The sequence below is a fragment of the Melanostigma gelatinosum genome (genome assembly GCF_949748355.1).
Source record: "Melanostigma gelatinosum genome assembly, chromosome: 7".
NCBI classification, from domain to species: domain Eukaryota; kingdom Metazoa; phylum Chordata; class Actinopteri; order Perciformes; family Zoarcidae; genus Melanostigma; species Melanostigma gelatinosum.
The window spans coordinates 999425-1016760 of NC_136640.1; the positions used below are offsets into that span (position 1 = coordinate 999425).

General features: G+C 43.2%; 1 protein-coding gene across 1 annotated transcript; it reads right to left on the bottom strand.

Annotated features, from left to right (window-relative positions):
* Positions 1-896: 896 nt before the first annotated feature.
* Positions 897-2554, bottom strand: sst1.2 (somatostatin 1, tandem duplicate 2; the record flags this gene model as incomplete). The annotated part of the gene is made up of 2 exons (XM_079271756.1): positions 897-1097; positions 2372-2554. The coding sequence occupies 2 exons, from the start codon at positions 2552-2554 to the stop codon at positions 897-899; spliced, it is 384 nt and encodes a 127-aa protein (XP_079127882.1).
* Positions 2555-17336: the final 14782 nt, after the last annotated feature.

The following is a 17336-nucleotide window of genomic DNA, read 5'->3' on the forward strand; positions in this document are numbered from 1 at the left end:
TCCCGTGGCTTGGATCTTAGCAGTGGGCGGGGTTAGTGTTCAGTTTACATGAGAGAAGAAAAGGTTCATATTCTTAACGACATGTCTCAGTAATGTGCTTTTATTTCTGGTTAAATATTACTGACACACACACATACACACACACACACACACATACACACACACACACACACCTACACACACACACACACACACACAGCAGTGTGTAATGAGTTGAGTCAACATTTGCTCTCTCTCTCTGATCTCCATCACAGGCTAATTAGACTCGACCTCTCTGTTCAAACAGTGAACCTGCTGCTGGTTCCATCTCATCCTCTGATCTGATCTGGAGTCTGTTGGATGTGAGGAGAGGAGGCTGTGGACACGTCAACATCGGCAGATGTTTGACTTTGTGATGTATACGAGATGAATACATTTATAGATTTATTGTTATTGATATGTTTTGTCTGTTCTTCTCGGCTGATTTCTACTTAAGTATGTTGGAAACCGCAGAAAATTCTGGATCATTACCAAACCTTCATGGTTGATTGATTGATTGTTTCAGCATTACACGTGTTTACGATCCTCGTCATGATGTCACTTCTGTTTGTTTTTAATATTTTTTATGACAAACTCTGGACAGACAGGAGGCGGAGCCACAAACTTAACTGATTTATCTTTTTAATTGATAATTACATGAATTATTCAGGTATACTGCGGCTAGAGAGCTGCTGATTGGTCCGTCCAGCCGCTCAGGTGGTCAGGTGATCTGGGATTGGTCGCCACGCGGCAGCTGCCATGGAAACAGAACAACAAGGACAGGTGAGACACGGAATGCAAGTTACCTGGGCGGGGCTTAAAGAGGGGGTCAGATACCTGGGCGGGGCTTAAAGAGGTGTCAGATACCTGGGCGGGGCCTAACAGGACGTGAAGCCCTTCCAGTAGAAGTTCTTGCAGCCCGCTTTGCGTTTGGGCAGGTTGTTGGGGGGGTCGACGGACCGCTCCAGGTTCATCCTTCCGCCTGTTGCCGTGGAAACGACCTCGGCCTCCCGCTGGGCGTCGGCCTCCGGCAGAGACATCTGAGCCAACAGGTCCTCCACCGCGCGTTTACTCCAGTCCTGCAAAACAAGGACAATGTTGAACTTGTTTACAGTGTAGAACAGCTGTTAGTCTGAGTCCTGCCCGAGCTCTCCATTGCTTCACTTGATCTTCTGTCTTCAAGCTTCAACATGAAAACTGATGAACATTAACAGCTTAACGAGCGGAGAGAATGTTAGAGACTCTGTGACTTCAATCTGAAGAAATATGAAGAACAAAGTGACGTCAGAACAAGAATAAAATGTAGAAAATCAATGTCGATTCATGTGGGGGGGGGTGAGCTCAATGACAGTCTGTGTTAAGCAGCTCCGTTACAGAGCATCACATCATTTTATGTTTTATTTCTGTTTCATCTTTATTTGTTGATTTAACAAAATTAATTAACAATTTTTATTCATTTTTTCTTAAATTTCATTAATTTATTAGTTTATTTTTATTGTATATGGAATGTCTCACTGATCTTTCTGTTATTATTATTGCCTTTCTTTTACTTTGTAAACTCTGTTTTTAAAGGTGCTGTATCGATAAAGTTTGTATTATTATTATAATATCTGACTGAAGAGTTGATGTTTGTGGATGTTAATGAATGAGGCGTCTCACAGAACTCAACTTATCCTCTGATGGAGTTCCTCAGGGCTCCATCCTGGGTCCTTTACACTAAAATGACAATATGCTGTACATGCGTATACGGCTGATTCACGAGCAGAGTCTCTCTCTGTGCATTGAACACAAAGCAACTAGTCAGCAGTTAGTAGAGCTGGAGTAGAGATGATGTCAGAAGAACAGAAGGAGAAACATCATGAAGGACTTGGACACCAACAGGATGAACAAATGTCTTTTAGAGAAACTGTTTGAAGGAATGAAAGAGGGAGGCTGAGTTCACGCGTAAACGTGGATATTCATTTTCGGAACATTGTCTTTTATCTTGGTAGGTGTGTTCCTGGACAGGAAGTAGCTCTGTTTACAGATTGTGGAACATTTGAATGTTCTTTCTGTTTGTTTTTCATGTACGAAAGATGATGAAGCTTTAATACCGAACCAACAAGTTTGACTTCATCACTTAAAAGACATGTTGAAGTCAGTTAATTTACTTAGTTTCCACTGGTGCTAATGTTGTTAGCTGTTAGCATTTATCCTGTAATGGTCACATGTAGCTAACACACGATTCAGTGACAGAGTCTCACTTTACTCCTGAATTACATTTTGAGGTTCTGCAACACCAAAACAAAGTTAAGGAACTTTAAAAGAGACTCAGTGGAAATACAGTGTTCTGATTGGCTGTCAGCTCTCTCACCTGTGACAGGAGGCCGGCGCTGCGAGCTCGCTGCAGCAGCCTCTGGGGACGCAGCTCCAGGTCCAGGTCTCGGTTCCGGTACTGCTCCTGGTCCTGATCTCTGTCGGGCTGTGAGGAAACACCTGGGCCGCACAGGACTAGCGCCACGAGGACCAAGATGGCGGGACAACGAACGTACTGCATACCTGCCAAAAATAATCGTGAGGAGAAGAAGAACATTTACACCGAGGAACGAAGAAGTAGAACGACAAAGAAAGAGAAGAACAGAAGGTTCGTACTGTCGGCTGGTCTGGTTTCTTCTGTCTGCTGGATCTGGTCTCTGGATCTGGTCTCTGGTCTCTGGTTCTGGTCCTGGTCCTCTGGGTGCTGCTCTTTTTGAAGCCGGGTGCTCCTCCTCCCTTAGGTCACATGGCGCGCTGTGTTTTGATTGGCAGCTAGCAGCGCTGCGGGGTGATGAAGGAACGCCGACATTCCAGTCAAACACACGTCCATTAGTGCTTATTGACTTTAAATGGAGTCGTAGCAATAAAAGCATCAAACTATCAGCAGCTCTGCAGCCGCCTCGTCTTCAGCAAACACGACGGCAGAATGTGGCTGAATTAACGGAGCGCTCGGAGGATTAGCAGACTTCATTAGCGCTCGCTGATATCTCCATTAAACAAAGACGCAGCAGCAGAGAGTCGCCCACTCGACGTTTAGTGAGAACAAACACAGAAACACTTCCTGTGAGTTTCTAATGAACTCACACGGCTGAATGGAACACTTAGAAAAGACTCATAACAGAAATACTTCGAGGCAAAGTTCCTGAAGTAGAACATGTGATTCTGCTGCTGTGAGATCAGATCATACAACAAATATACAACATTCATCTTAATGAAGAATAAAACACATTGATTTGTTCCTTTTGTATATGGCCCAGAGAGCTCAACTCAACTGAAGGCCAGACATCAAATATACTGTTGAGTTGGTTCAATACTGACAGCAGCTTCAACACAAAGTTCTCCATCAGCAGCGGCCATATTGGTTGTTTAGGAAGATGACACAAAGACTGTATTATTATCAGATGAACAGTTGTGATTGGTCCTGAACGTCTCAGGCCACAGTGAGGCTCCCATGTAGGTGAAGTGTTTAAGTTTGAGTAGAGGAAAGAAGACAGCTGCTTAATGTTTGATTCATGTTTCATGTCAACGTATCCTCAAACAAACAGTTCTTATGACATCCTAAGGAAAGTTACACATTTTTTAGGTGTTTCCCTACTAAAGTTCAGCAAGACGTGTCAGTTTCTGCTCATTACATTAATACAGTCTTTTCAAAATGAACTTCTGTCTTCACAGGAAACTACTCAGTTAGATTTAGACAACAAAACTACTTAGTTAGGTTTAGACAACAAAACTGCTTAGTTAGGTTGAGACAACAAAACGACTTAGTTAGGTTTAAACAAAACTACTTAGTTAGGTTTAGAAAACAAAACTACTTAGTTAGGTTGAGACAACAAAACGACTTAGTTAGGTTTAAACAAAACTACTTAGTTAGGTTTAGAAAACAAAACTACTTAGTTAGGTTTAGACAACAAAACGACTTAGTTAGGTTTAAACAAAACTACTTAGTTAGGTTGAGACAACAAAACGACTTAGTTAGGTTTAAACAAAACTACTTAGTTAGGTTTAGAAAACAAAACTACTTAGTTCAGTTGCGACAACAAAACTACTTAGTTAGGTTGAGACAACAAAACTACTTTGTTAGGTTTAGACAACAAAACTACTTCGTTAGGTTGAGGCAACTAAACTACTTAGTTAGGTTTTATTAAGTTATGTTGGTTTGAGTTCAGATGAATATGAAGTACCGTTACTGTCCTCTTTGTGACATATTTGGGACTTTTAATTTCAAAATCTGTCAAGTTGTAGAGTTTAGTGAAGTCTTCTACCTTTATTTTCATGTGTCACGTGAGGAGGACATTCAGTTTTGATAACAATAATCTCAGGGAGAACTGAAAGAAAATGAGCATTTTCAAGCAAGTTACGTAACTAATCAATGTTGATTTCTCGTTTCACATGAAGAACAAACGACTGTCTGCTGGAGGATTCATCTACCTCCTCTCCGTCCTGTGTGACACGCCTTGTTTGGTTCCTGTCGGCCCTCCAGCCTCTGATTACTGATCGTTACCCTCACCTGAGTTTCACCTGGACTCACCTGCAGCCCGTTCCCTCGTTAGTCCCTCTGCGTATTCACACGTTGAGTCTGTTATTCCTGCTGCTTCCTTTTGATTGTCTTTTACATTTTGTTCGCTACTCAGACGTTTACCTGGTTTGACCCTTTGCTTGACTCTTAGTTCTCTTTTGCACTAAACCACTTCTCCCTGAACTTGAGTTTGTGTGTTGCTTTGTTCTTCTGGGTTCCATCCTGCCTCCAGTTGTTAGACTGAGTGTGTTTTAGTTCTGGCTCATAGGTTTAGGTCAGAATGCTGGATGAGACCTGTTTCTGTTATACGGAGCTGTTTGGTTTAGTGATGTTTTTATATTGATGTGGTGAACATGGTTGACATATATTTGGTGTTTGTTGTTTATGTGAAGTGCACATGATGCTTGTTGATATGTATTTGAAAAATGAACCTGAACAACAGAATCTGATTTAATTATTTACTGTTAGAACTCAGAACTAGACGGGATGTAACAATTATCTAGGTCTCTTACTAGAAACTGTAATTATCCTTCAGGACGCGCTGAACCGTCACGACCATGTCACGACCATGTCACTCCCTAAATTGCGTAACCATGGTAACCATGTTGTCCGTGTAACGAGGAAGTGTTAATTAAATAGGCCGCTAAAGAACACACAGGTGATTGAGTACAAGAAACATCTTTCAGCCAAACAAGAAGTCAATGCGGATTTATTTGTCACGTAACTTGCGTTATGTTCTTTTCCTAAACGTAGAAATTACTTGAATTAGTTTTGTTGCCTCAACTTAACTATTATAGATCTATCTATATACATATGTCCGTCCGTCCGTCCTCCAAAAATCAGTCGTCTGCTGCTAAGATAAATCCTCCTTCGTCTTCGTCTTCATCACTTTGTCAGAATGCTAATAAACGAACATTAGCAGCAGCTGGTTGCTGTGGAAACACGTTAACCGCAAGCAGCAGTTGCTGAGGAGCCGCCGTTAGGAACACACACATGCACACACACACACACACAGGGGCATGATGGGAGAGTGATGACGTCTCTCCCCCGTGATGCGTTCATTGTTTTTGTTTCCACTCTGAGTCACTGAGTGAAGTCACCGACATGTAAATGATTTAATTTAAACGTCTCATCAGGACCAAACTGAGCTGTTACAGGAAAACTGTATTTAAATGATGTTTTTCAGTATGTTTTATGTAAATATTCATACACATTATATTACTACAGCTCACAGATGAATCTGACCGAACTCATTCTCTGGACTCTCTTGTGTGTCTTGTTGTTCTTATTTATAAAAACATTTTGTTGTGCGCTACAATAAACTATGGTTATGATTGTAATTATTATTATTATTTCGATGTATAATCTTTTTCTTCGTGTCCGTTCACTGCAGCTGAACAAGGAAACTGTCTGTTAGCATAAAGAGGGATATTTTTTAATTAACAACTTTACATTTGGAATATTTCTACTTAATTCAGTCTCACTCAGAATGCTGAAAATTAAATACACAGAAGAGATTTAGCTAAAAGTGGTCAACGTGTCCGCAAACAATTTTTGATATATCTGATACTTTCCTATGGAAGCCAGAAACACGTGAAAATAAGCCAGAAAATAAACTTGAAGGAGAAGACGGTGGTTTTGATTGACGTAACGACAGAAGTTAAGAGAACAATGGTCTCCTGGGTGAAGGAGAACAGCCCGAAGTGCTTTACGATAAATAAATAAAAATACGACACATTTAAACACGAGCAAATATACTTTAAAATTAGACCCTAAAAAGACAATCGATGCCTCAAAACAAAAGCAAAGAGCATCGAGAATAATGAAAATGAGAGAAGAGGACCTCAATGAAAACAGGTAATCCTGAAACTTTATCGTGTTTTCCTCTACAGTTTTCAATGAACAAGATTTGATTTATCTATATTTTCATATTAAGTCAAAAAAAAAATCAAAAGCCACATAAAATAGGTTTTAGCTGTTTAAACATCTTCACATATTCGTGCTGGGCAAGTTAACGTGTTATTATAGCGTCAACGCATTCATTAATTAATGCCGACAATTATTTTAATGCGCGTAAACGCAGTTTTTAAAATATTATTATTCCCTCCATGTATAGCTTCTTATCACCCTCTATGTACCAACGTACATTTATAACAAATACCACACATATTACGGGAATCAGCGTTGAGCAAAATACCAAAGGAAACAAAAAATAAATGATTCATTTAAATAATTTTTTTAGAGTTGTTAAAGTGTTTTGTTTGTAATATGTATAATAAGCATCATTTAGTATCACTACTGAGAATTTAACAAACGTAAAAAAAAAAAAAAACACCGGCTGAATATCTATGATCAGAATCATTATAACTGTGTTATAACTGCTGCTGTGTGAAGGGAACACTGCTGCTAACAACAACCTGATGTGTTTAAAGTGTTCACACACAATGTTATTCACCTTTAGTTCATAGAGCAGCACTTTAAAAAGTGCACAATACACTTTTGAATTCATTAAAAAATAATGAACTTTGCTCACAACAATGAGATTAATAGCAAAAAAATCCATGCGATTAAAAATTGTAATCGTTGCCCAGCACTATTATATGTTTCATTATCACAGTAACCTTTTCTGTTTTTGGAAGGTGTTTCGGCTCTTCTGTTAGATTTATAATATGTTATATATATATATAATATTATATGTTATATATTATAACTATAATACAAGTATAATACATAGTTCAATCATTTGTTCTCTGTCAGTTTATCTTCATTCATGTTTCCTGCCTGTTCTGTAAATGTATGAATATGTATTTAAATTAGTGCTGGGCAACGATTAAAATATTTAATCGCGATTAATCGCATGGAGTTTTTGCGATTAATCGCGATAAATCTCATTGTTATGGCAAAGTTCAATAATGAATTCAAAAGTAGTGTATTGCGCACTTTTATTTTAAAAGTACTGCTATATTGCTGCGTTCACACCAAACGCGTTGATTTTTTGACGCACTGCAAAATCGCGTCCAACGCGCCGCCGGTCGTGTTCACACCAAAAGCAGCAAAATCTCGTAGCGCCGGAGAGGGGCGTGGTTTATCGTCCTGGAAGCCGTTCACATGGCCGCCATTTCTTTCCGCTGTCAACCGTGAAAGGAATAAGGACAGTTGCTGCTTTGTACGTGTTGTGGAAGTCCCTCAAACATCGGAATGCCAAACGCCGTCATGTCTGGTTCATAACATTGTTCAGAGGAGCTCCGTGGATTGTATCGAGCTGTATTCACTGTCTAGCAAGCCACCGGTCGCTGTTTACTACAGCTGTATGAACACAAAATAAACTGATCTGGCTGTGATTCAACGGCAATAAACCGACAAAAAGGGAAATAACTACGTAATGATGCCGATTTGTAGGTTACTTGTCTTCTCAATGGAGTTCTGATGGATCGGTGCTAGGCTATGCTAACATCGTAGCAGCTCCACCAGCACTCAATAACGTCACGTAGACTGTCACGGCCCGGCTCAGGCACCGCGACAATAAGCGAGGGAGACGCAGGTTCCAAACAAACAGGTTTATTCATGAAACAAGGGGGTGGGCGAAACCCAACTCAGCCGCAAACGGACACACACAGAGGCAACAACCGCGAGGCTGCCCACCCATCGCCCTCGGCTGAAGCGCGAGAGAGCGAGCCGGCCGTCAGAGGCGGAGCTTTATCCCCGGAGAGCACCGGGGCCCAGGTGCTTCTCATCAGGGCAATCAGGGAATCCTGCAGGAGACAGACAGACAGGCACACAGAGAGACTGACCAGGGAACCGTCACAGACGTAAACACGGCAGCGTGTATTCATTGTTTGTACCGTATGGTTTACACACACACATGCATACACATAGTTTGGTCCGGTCTCTGTTGATATGAGGTATCGTAGAGCTCTGGGTGAACACAGACGGCTACAGGATTTATTTCCTGATTCAACAACGGCAGGAAGCCAGTGATGACAGGGGGAGCAACTCAACGCTGATAGGCTATCGCGCCACAGCGTCACGCGATTATGTCGCTGAAGTTGAAAAATTTCAACTCGCGCGTTGGCGATTTTGCGGCGTCCAACGCGCCGCGCCATCGCAAAATCGCAGCACGCCAGTCTCATCGCGTCTGTGCAGAGACTGTATGTAATCTCGACGCGCGTCAAAAAATTGACGCGTTTGGTGTGAACACGGCATATGAACAAAAGGGAAATAACATTTGGTTCACGAGATGCAGGCAGCATGTTTCGTGCTTAATGTGAATATGATTCATACTTTGTTGGCATCTTATTCTGAAAACCGGATGTTGGTCTGAATAAACCGGATGTTGTCTCGCGTTAATGTTTCCGCTAACTTTCAAAGTCCTTCGCTCCCGATCTGTGCGTTTGAATGCGTTTACGGTGAATGTCAGCGTAGAGCTGCACTAACATGTGAGTGTCTGTGACTTTACCAGCGATGTCCAGTCGTCTCCAGGCAGAGCAGCGGAAGCATTTTCTCTACGGCAACCCTGAAGGGACATCATATCTCTAATGCAAAACCATAAACATGAGACAGGCTGTTACAATAGTAATAAGTTAAAAATACTTACCTGTTTTTTTTTGTGTTTTTTTGTTGTTTTTGAATTGTTATTATTATAATTTTTCTTTTTTTTCTCATCTCAAAAGGCTCAAGGACACACACACACACACACACACACACACACACTTACATACACACACAACTAACTATAGGATGTTTGCTGGCTTTTATCCCACTGGTCTTGTCATCCTCTTGTTGTTATGTATATGTATTGTCTCTTGTCTTTCAAAAAAATATATATAATAATAATACCACCTGGCGAACATAACTGGATATTATGAGAGATTATTTTCAACCCAGCTGGAGTTCCTCATCATGCATTATGACAGTAAAAATGAAGTTAGTGTTTGTGAACATGTTGGCGTTGTTTGTCAAAGTGTGGAAGCTTTTCTTATATTTTTGACATTCATATTATTTTCTGGTTAATAATGAAGTCATGACATGTGATTTTATGAGATTTAAACCTTTTTAATAAACCGGAAACAACAGGAATTGACTTCTGTCAAACATGTTTTATTAAAACTCAACAAGAAGACGAAATGTTATCATATCCGTGATATTTATGTACAAGAGAGCTTCTAAAGATGACAACGTCTTAATATTTGATGTTTATTAACAGCGTTTAAAAAGAAGAATATGAAAGAAAACTTTACAATTAGAAGGCGACTACGACATCCAGAGTGCTTTGCTGTTTCAATCTTCCAATCAGAGAGCTGCGCGCTGTTGCCGTTCAGAAAATAAAAATATGTTTTTCTTTAACTTGTAGTTCTGTTTTTTTGGAGGTCCGTCTGGAGGCTGTTGGAGGAACCGCAGCTTCTTCTTCTATGGTGTTTCAGCTCTGCCTCCTCTGGCAGAAGGAGGTACTGCAGCTCCAGTCATCATAGTAGTATTAGTGGTATTAGTAGTGCTGACAGTAGTGATTGTTGTACTTGTACTGGAAGTGGTACATACAGTAATGGTAGCAACAGTACTAGTGATGAGAGTAGTATTAGTACTTTACCTAGTACCAGAAGCAGTACTAGCTGTGAGTACTCAGTAGTAGTAGCAGTAGTGCGACAAGTATCAGTGCTTACGGCAGTAGTAGTAGCAGTATTTGAAGGTTGTAACTACTAGAAAAGCAGTACTTACAGTAGTAGTGTGTAGTAATTGGGTACACTAACTGATTTTTACATCAAAACTTGGGGCATGTATTAAGTACACCAAGTACCACTGTACTGTAGTAGCAGTAGTAATAATGCACAAAGAACTACAGTTAATAATTATACTTTTGGTATTTGTAGTATTCTTATTACAACAGTAACTTAAGAAGCAGGATTATTATTACTACATGTTTCGTTTTTATTCTATTCGTTGTACTACTGACAGTTTTGTCAGCTGAGTATTTCCAATTGGAATCTCAGAGAGAAGTACTTTACTCTGTACTTCCAGGTACTTTGACATCAGCTCTGATGTCGGCTGCAGTTTAATCTCTGATGAAGTATTTGTGATAGTGAGGCATTGCTATTTGGTAGTATATGTAGCAGTAACAACAGTAGTAGTTGAAGTAGATGTTACAGTCGTAATAGTAGTAGTAACAGTTGAAGTATTAGTTGCAGTAGTAGTAACACCAGTATTTTCTTTTGCAACACATACTGCTGATTTGAGTACCCCGGGGCAGAAGTAGAACTGTTATCAGTAGTATTAGTATCAGTAGCTTCAGCAGTAGTAGTATTTACAGTAGTAGTATCAGCAGTATCAGCAGTATCCGCCGTGTTGATGTTCACAGCTGCTTCAGACAGACTCGACAGCGGCTGATCAGACTGCCTGGAAAGTGTCCGGTGTCCGTCTGAGGCTTGGGTTTACTGCAGAGACATGTTGGTGCGTCAGCCAATCAGGTGACTTCATTTCATCTTACAGCTTTAGATTTAGACACAAACTATTTCTAGAATCTTTCTTTCTGTTAAATATTCTGCTCCTTTCTTTTTGGTTCGACTGTGTTTTAAACCTCCTCAGCTGCTGGTTGAACACACGCTGCCACCTGCTGGTGTTCACAGGGACTACAGCCTGACGGTGTTTGTTGTGTACCTGACGGTGTTTGTTGTGTACCTGAAGGTGTTTGTTGTGTACCTGAAGGTGTTTGTTGTGTACGTGATGGTGTTGTGTACCTGAAGGTGTTTGTTGTGTACCTGACGGTGTTTGTTGTATACCTGACGGTGTTTGTTGTGTACCTGATGGTGTTTGTTGTATACCTGACGGTGTTTGTTGTGTACCTGACGGTGTTTGTTGTGTACCTGACGGTGTTTGTTGTATACCTGACGGTGTTTGTTGTATACCTGACGGTGTTTGTTGTGTACCTGACGGTGTTTGTTGTGTACCTGACGGTGTTTGTTGTATACCTGACGGTGTTTGTTGTATACCTGACGGTGTTTGTTGTATACCTGACGGTGTTTGTTGTGTACCTGACGGTGTTTGTTGTGTACCTGAAGGTGTTTGTTGTGCACCTGACAGTGTTTGTTGTACACCTGACGGTGTTTGTTGTACACCTGACGGTGTTTGTTGTGTACCTGACGGTGTTTGTTGTATAACTGACGGTGTTTGTTGTATACCTGAAGGTGTTTGTTGTGTACCTGACCGTGTTTGTTGTGTACCTGACAGTGTTTGTTGTGTACCTGACGGTGTTTGTTGTATACCTTACGGTTTTTGTTGTGTACCTGAAGGTGTTTGTTGTGTACCTGAAGGTGTTTGTTGTATACCTGACGGTGTTTGTTGTGTACCTGAAGGTGTTTGTTGTGTACCTGACAGTGTTTGTTGTGTACCTGACGGTGTTTGTTGTGTACCTGACGTGTTTGTTGTGTACCTGAAGGTGTTTGTTGTGTACCTGACGGTGTTTGTTGTATACCTGACGGTGTTTGTTGTGTACCTGGCGGTGTTTGTTGAATACCTGACGGTGTTTGTTGTATACCTGACAGTGTTTGTTGTGTACCTGACGGTGTTTGTTGTGTACCTGAAGGTGTTTGTTGTGTACCTGACGGTGTTTGTTGTATACCTGACGGTGTTTGTTGTGTACCTGAAGGTGTTTGTTGTGTACCTGACGCTGTTTTTTGTGTACCTGACGGTGTTTGTTGTGTACCTGAAGGTGTTTGTTGTGTACCTGCCGGTGTTTGTTGTATACCTGACGGTGTTTGTTGTGTACCTGACTGTGTTTGTTGTGTACCTGACGGTGTTTGTTGTATACCTGACGGTGTTTGTTGTGTACCTGAAGGTGTTTGTTGTGTACCTGAAGGTGTTTGTTGTATACCCGACGGTGTTTGTTGTGTACCTGAAGGTGTTTGTTGTGTACCTGACGGTGTTTGTTGTATACCTGACGGCGTTTGTTGTGTACCTGAAGGCGTTTGTTGTGTACCTGACGGTGTTTGTTGTGTACCTGACGGTGTTTGTTGTATACCTGACGGTGTTTGTTGTGTACCTGACGGTGTTTGTTGTGTACCTGACGGTGTTTGTTGTGTACCTGACGGTGTTTGTTGTGTACCTGAAGGTGTTTGTTGTGTACCTGACGGTGTATGTTGTGTACCTGACGGTGTTTGTTGTGTACCTGACGGTGTTTGTTGTGTACCTGACGGTGTTTGTTGTGTACCTGAAGGTGTTTGTTGTGTACCTGACGGTGTTTGTTGTGTACCTGACGGTGTTTGTTGTGTACCTGACGGTGTTTGTTGTGTACCTGAAGGTGTTTGTTGTGTACCTGACGGTGTTTGTTGTGTACCTGACGGTGTTTGTTGTATACCTGACGGTGTTTGTTGTGTACCTGACGGTGTTTGTTGTGTACCTGACGGTGTTTGTTGTGTACCTGACGGTGTTTGTTGTGTACCTGACGGTGTTTGTTGTGTACCTGAAGGTGTTTGTTGTGTACCTGACGGTGTTTGTTGTGTACCTGACGGTGTTTGTTGTGTACCTGACGGTGTTTGTTGTATACCTGACGGTGTTTGTTGTGTACCTGACGGTGTTTGTTGTGTACCTGAAGGTGTTTGTTGTGTACCTGAAGGTGTTTGTTGTGTACCTGACGGTGTTTGTTGTGTACCTGACGGTGTTTGTTGTGTACCTGACGGTGTTTGTTGTGTACCTGACGGTGTTTGTTGTGTACCTGACGGTGTTTGTTGTGTACCTGACGGTGTTTGTTGTGTACCTGACGGTGTTTGTTGTGTACCTGACGGTGTTTGTTGTGTACCTGACGGTGTTAACGACGCGTTATGGGTGATCCTACCTGAACATGTCGTTGGGGTTGAGGGCAGCCAGCCAGTAGCTGTAGGAGTCGGTATAGTAGTTGCAGGTTCCTCGGCCGTGACACTCGATGAAGGGAATCTTCCTGAAGTTTTGCAGACAGGATCCAGGCGAGGCCAGAGGCTGACCCGACCCCTCCGCCCCCACTCCTGTTTCCTACAGACCAACACCATTTACAGCCAGGGTTAAAGGTCAAAGTAACAACTCACACAGCCATTGTCCACACATCTCTGAGATCATTGTGACCATTTTAGATCAGAGAACAGAGCTCATGCTGTGCCTGTAAAGAGAGATTATTACTGACCTGATGACTAAGGTCCACTTTCATGTTTTACATATCAGTCACATTTGTGCTGGTTTTGGGAGGTTGTGAACCTTTATTTTTTAAAGTGTGCCTTCGTTTCAACTTGACAAAATGCAGCAACGGCCATATTTGGGGGGAAAGCTGATGGTATCTGAACACTTCTGTGAGTTTTTGTTTCTTATGTTTTTTGAGATCTCAGCTTATCTTTTGACATGAAAGGTTTGGCAGCCCTTCAGTTAACTGATGAGACGGACTGACTACAACAGCACCACTCACCATGACGAAGGAGTACCCCAACCAGAGACCGGCCCAGCCTGACGGACACTCTGGAATGATGCTGGTCTGACTGTGGATGGCCATCACGTTGGCTCTGGCCTCACACACGGTACACCTTCAACACAGGAAGCACACAGTTACTAACAGCTTCATGGTAAACACACGCTTGTTGTTTTGGTAACACAGTGTGTGTGTGTGTGTTACCGGCTGATGTAATTCTTCAGTGAATCCCCGGAGATTAACGGCATGCCGCCCGGCAGCAGCTCGTCGGTGGACAGCCAATAGGAGTAGTCGTTGCGTGAGGCGTAGCGACAGGTGCTGTCGGTGTTACAGAACAGGAAGGGCATGGTGGTGAAACGAGGTAGACAACTACCCAACGTACCTGAAGAGACAAAGAAGGACAAACGGATTACTTACTCTGCTGTTTATTGGTCCATCTTAAACTTTAACTCACAGGTGCAGTGCAGTACTTGATGTACTTAGTTACCCAGGTCTTGTCCGTGAGCCCGGTTGTTTCCATTGATGAACAGCAGTGAGTATCCGCTGAACATCGCTGTAGATCCTGCAGGGCATTCTGGGATGAAGAGATTCTGGCTGTGTCTGGTGAACATGAAGGCGTCGGTCTCCGGCGTGTCCCTGCAGGGACCCGATCGACCCGGAATACCTTTAGCACCGAGCAAACCCTTCGGACCTGCAACACCTGCCAACACAGAGTCGGTTCTGAATGAACAAGGGGGTCCAGATGAATGAAGCCTCGCATGGAGCTAAATGCAGATTACTTTGCTGCTCCGAATGCTGCAAACAGACTGTTTACAGAAGAACAGCAGCAACGTAGGACTAGAATGACTTCCGTAATGTTTCCAGATAACTTACCTTTTGATCCAAGAAGACCTCGGTCTCCCTGATCCCCTTTCAATCCAGGACGGCCACCTAGTCCTCTTCTACCAGCCCTCCCTCCGATGCCCTTCAAACCTGCAGCCACAAAACACAAAACACTTCTTCTAAAAATCTAACAACTAAAAAAAAGCATTTCTACTGTTAATACTAAAGCCTTGAAGGTTGAGACTGAAATATCATTCCAGACTCACCTGGACCTCCAGGTATCCCTTGGGCCCCTGGGGGTCCCTTTTCCCCTTTGAGTCCTGGGTCTCCGGCTGGGCCTTGGTCTCCTGGCAACAGCACCACCTCCCTGGATACGTCCAGCCCTCTCTGGCCTGTAAGGGGCAGTAGTCAGTACAGAGGCAGTAAAGTTCAAGTTCAAGTTCAAAGTTCACTTTATTGTCAAAGTTTCCACATGTGTTATGCATACAGAAAATTCGAAATGCCGTTTCTCACAGTCCCACAGTGTAATATAGACATGAACATATAACATATAATAGAATAAAATAGAATAAAGTTAAGAACATAAGGGCCTAGATAAAGGATTTACAAGTAGCAGCAGAGAATAAAAAGTGACTGGTGCTGATAAAAAGTGACTGGTGCTGATAAAAAGTGACTGGTGCTGGATGAGGGAAGGGGTGTGAGGGGGAGTAGATGTCCTGGTATGTTCCATTTGAGGCAGTGGGGAAAGGTGGGTGAGGGGGAGGGTAGAGAGGTCAGGGGAGAGATGGCAGGGGGGGAGAGAGGGGGAGCGAGAGGAGAGAGGGAGGGAGAGAGTTCAGCATCCTGACCGCCTGGTGGAAGAAGCTGTTCCTCAGCCGGGTAGAGCTCGAACGGAGACTGCGGAACCTTCTCCCTGAAGGCAGGAGGCTGAAGAGGCTGTTGGAGGGGTGGGTGGGGTCACCCGCAATGCCGAGTGCTTTGCGGGTGAGGCGGGTGTTGTAAATGTCCTGTAGTGTAGGGAGTGAGACTCCGATGATCCTCTGGGCAGAGTTCACAATGCGCTGCAGGCTCTTGCGGTTGGAGGCGGTGCAGCTTCCGAACCACAGCGTGATGCAGCTGCTGAGGATGCTCTCAGTGGCGCCTCGGTAGAATGAGAGCATGATGGGGGGGGGGGCTCCTGCTCGCTTGAGCTTCCTGATGAAGTACAGGCGTTGCTGGGCCTTCTTTGCCAGTGCAGTGGTGTTGCTGTTCCAGGTGAGGTCATCTGTGATTGTCACACCCAGGAATTTGGTGCTGCTCACCTGTTCCACAGCAGCACCATTGATGGTCAGAGGGAGGGGGGGTTGGGAGTGGGTTCTCCTGAAGTCAACAACAATCTCCTTTGTTTTCCCCACATTGAGGAAGAGATTGTTGTTTTGGCACCAACGGACCAGCTGGTTCACTTCCTTCCTGTAGTTAGTCTCATCGTTGTGGCTGATGAGACCTACCACGGTAGTGTCGTCAGCGAACTTCACGATGTGGTTGGAGCTGTAGTTGGGTTTACAGTCATGGGTCAGCAGGGTGAAGAGAAGGGGGCTGAGCACACAACCTTGGGGGGCCCCCGTACTCAGTGTTAGTGTGTTCGAAGTGTTGTTGTTGACCCGAACAGCTTGTGGTCTCTCTGTGAGGAAGTCCAACAACCAGTTGCAGAGAGAGGGGCTGAGGCCCAGGTCTGTAAGCTTACACACAAGCTGCTGGGGGATGATTGTATTGAATGCTGAGCTGAAATCTATGAACAGCATTCTAGTACATTATTCTATTAGTACTAGTTAGCACTACTGAGCAGTATTGTGTAATGTCACAGGGTTACCGCTCCTCCCAGGTGGTCCTGGAGTTCCTGGCGAGCCAGCGTAACCTGGTGGTCCCTCCTCCCCCTTTAAACCTGAAAGACACAAGAGGAGCCTTTCAAAGGTTATACCTCGTGTATTCTATCAGACTGACTGATGTGTGAAGAGAGAATGGTTTGTTTGTAGTTGTACTGGTCAGTATACTGGTTATCTGACTGGAGTTCTTACCAACAGGTCCTGTGACACCAGTGGGTCCCATCTGGCCTTCAAGTCCTCGAGGGCCTGGTGGTCTGTCTTCACCCTTTCAACCACAACAACTGTTTTAAATAAACTCCCTCAGATGTGTTTTTAAGTGACGATTTAATCAAACGTTACTTGATGCTTCCAGTCAAAAGATTATTTAGAAATACTTTTACTGAGAGAGCATTGATGAGATACTTCCAGTCCAGGGTCTGAGGTCTAAGATGAGTTGGATTCTGAGCGGCAAATTCACTAAAGGATAGCGTGGCTCAAAGACCCTTTTTAATGCAAAAGAGCCTCATCTCAAAAACTCAAAAAGGATCAACCCTGACAGACACATGCAGAGACAGTGAGATGTATGAGCTGAAGCACATCTACAGATTCAGCTGCATTTCTGTGGTACTTTAGAACTGTAGAATGTGCTGACCGGTTTGCCTCGAGGGCCAGGGTCACCAGGGTAACCAGGTGGTCCTTGGAAACC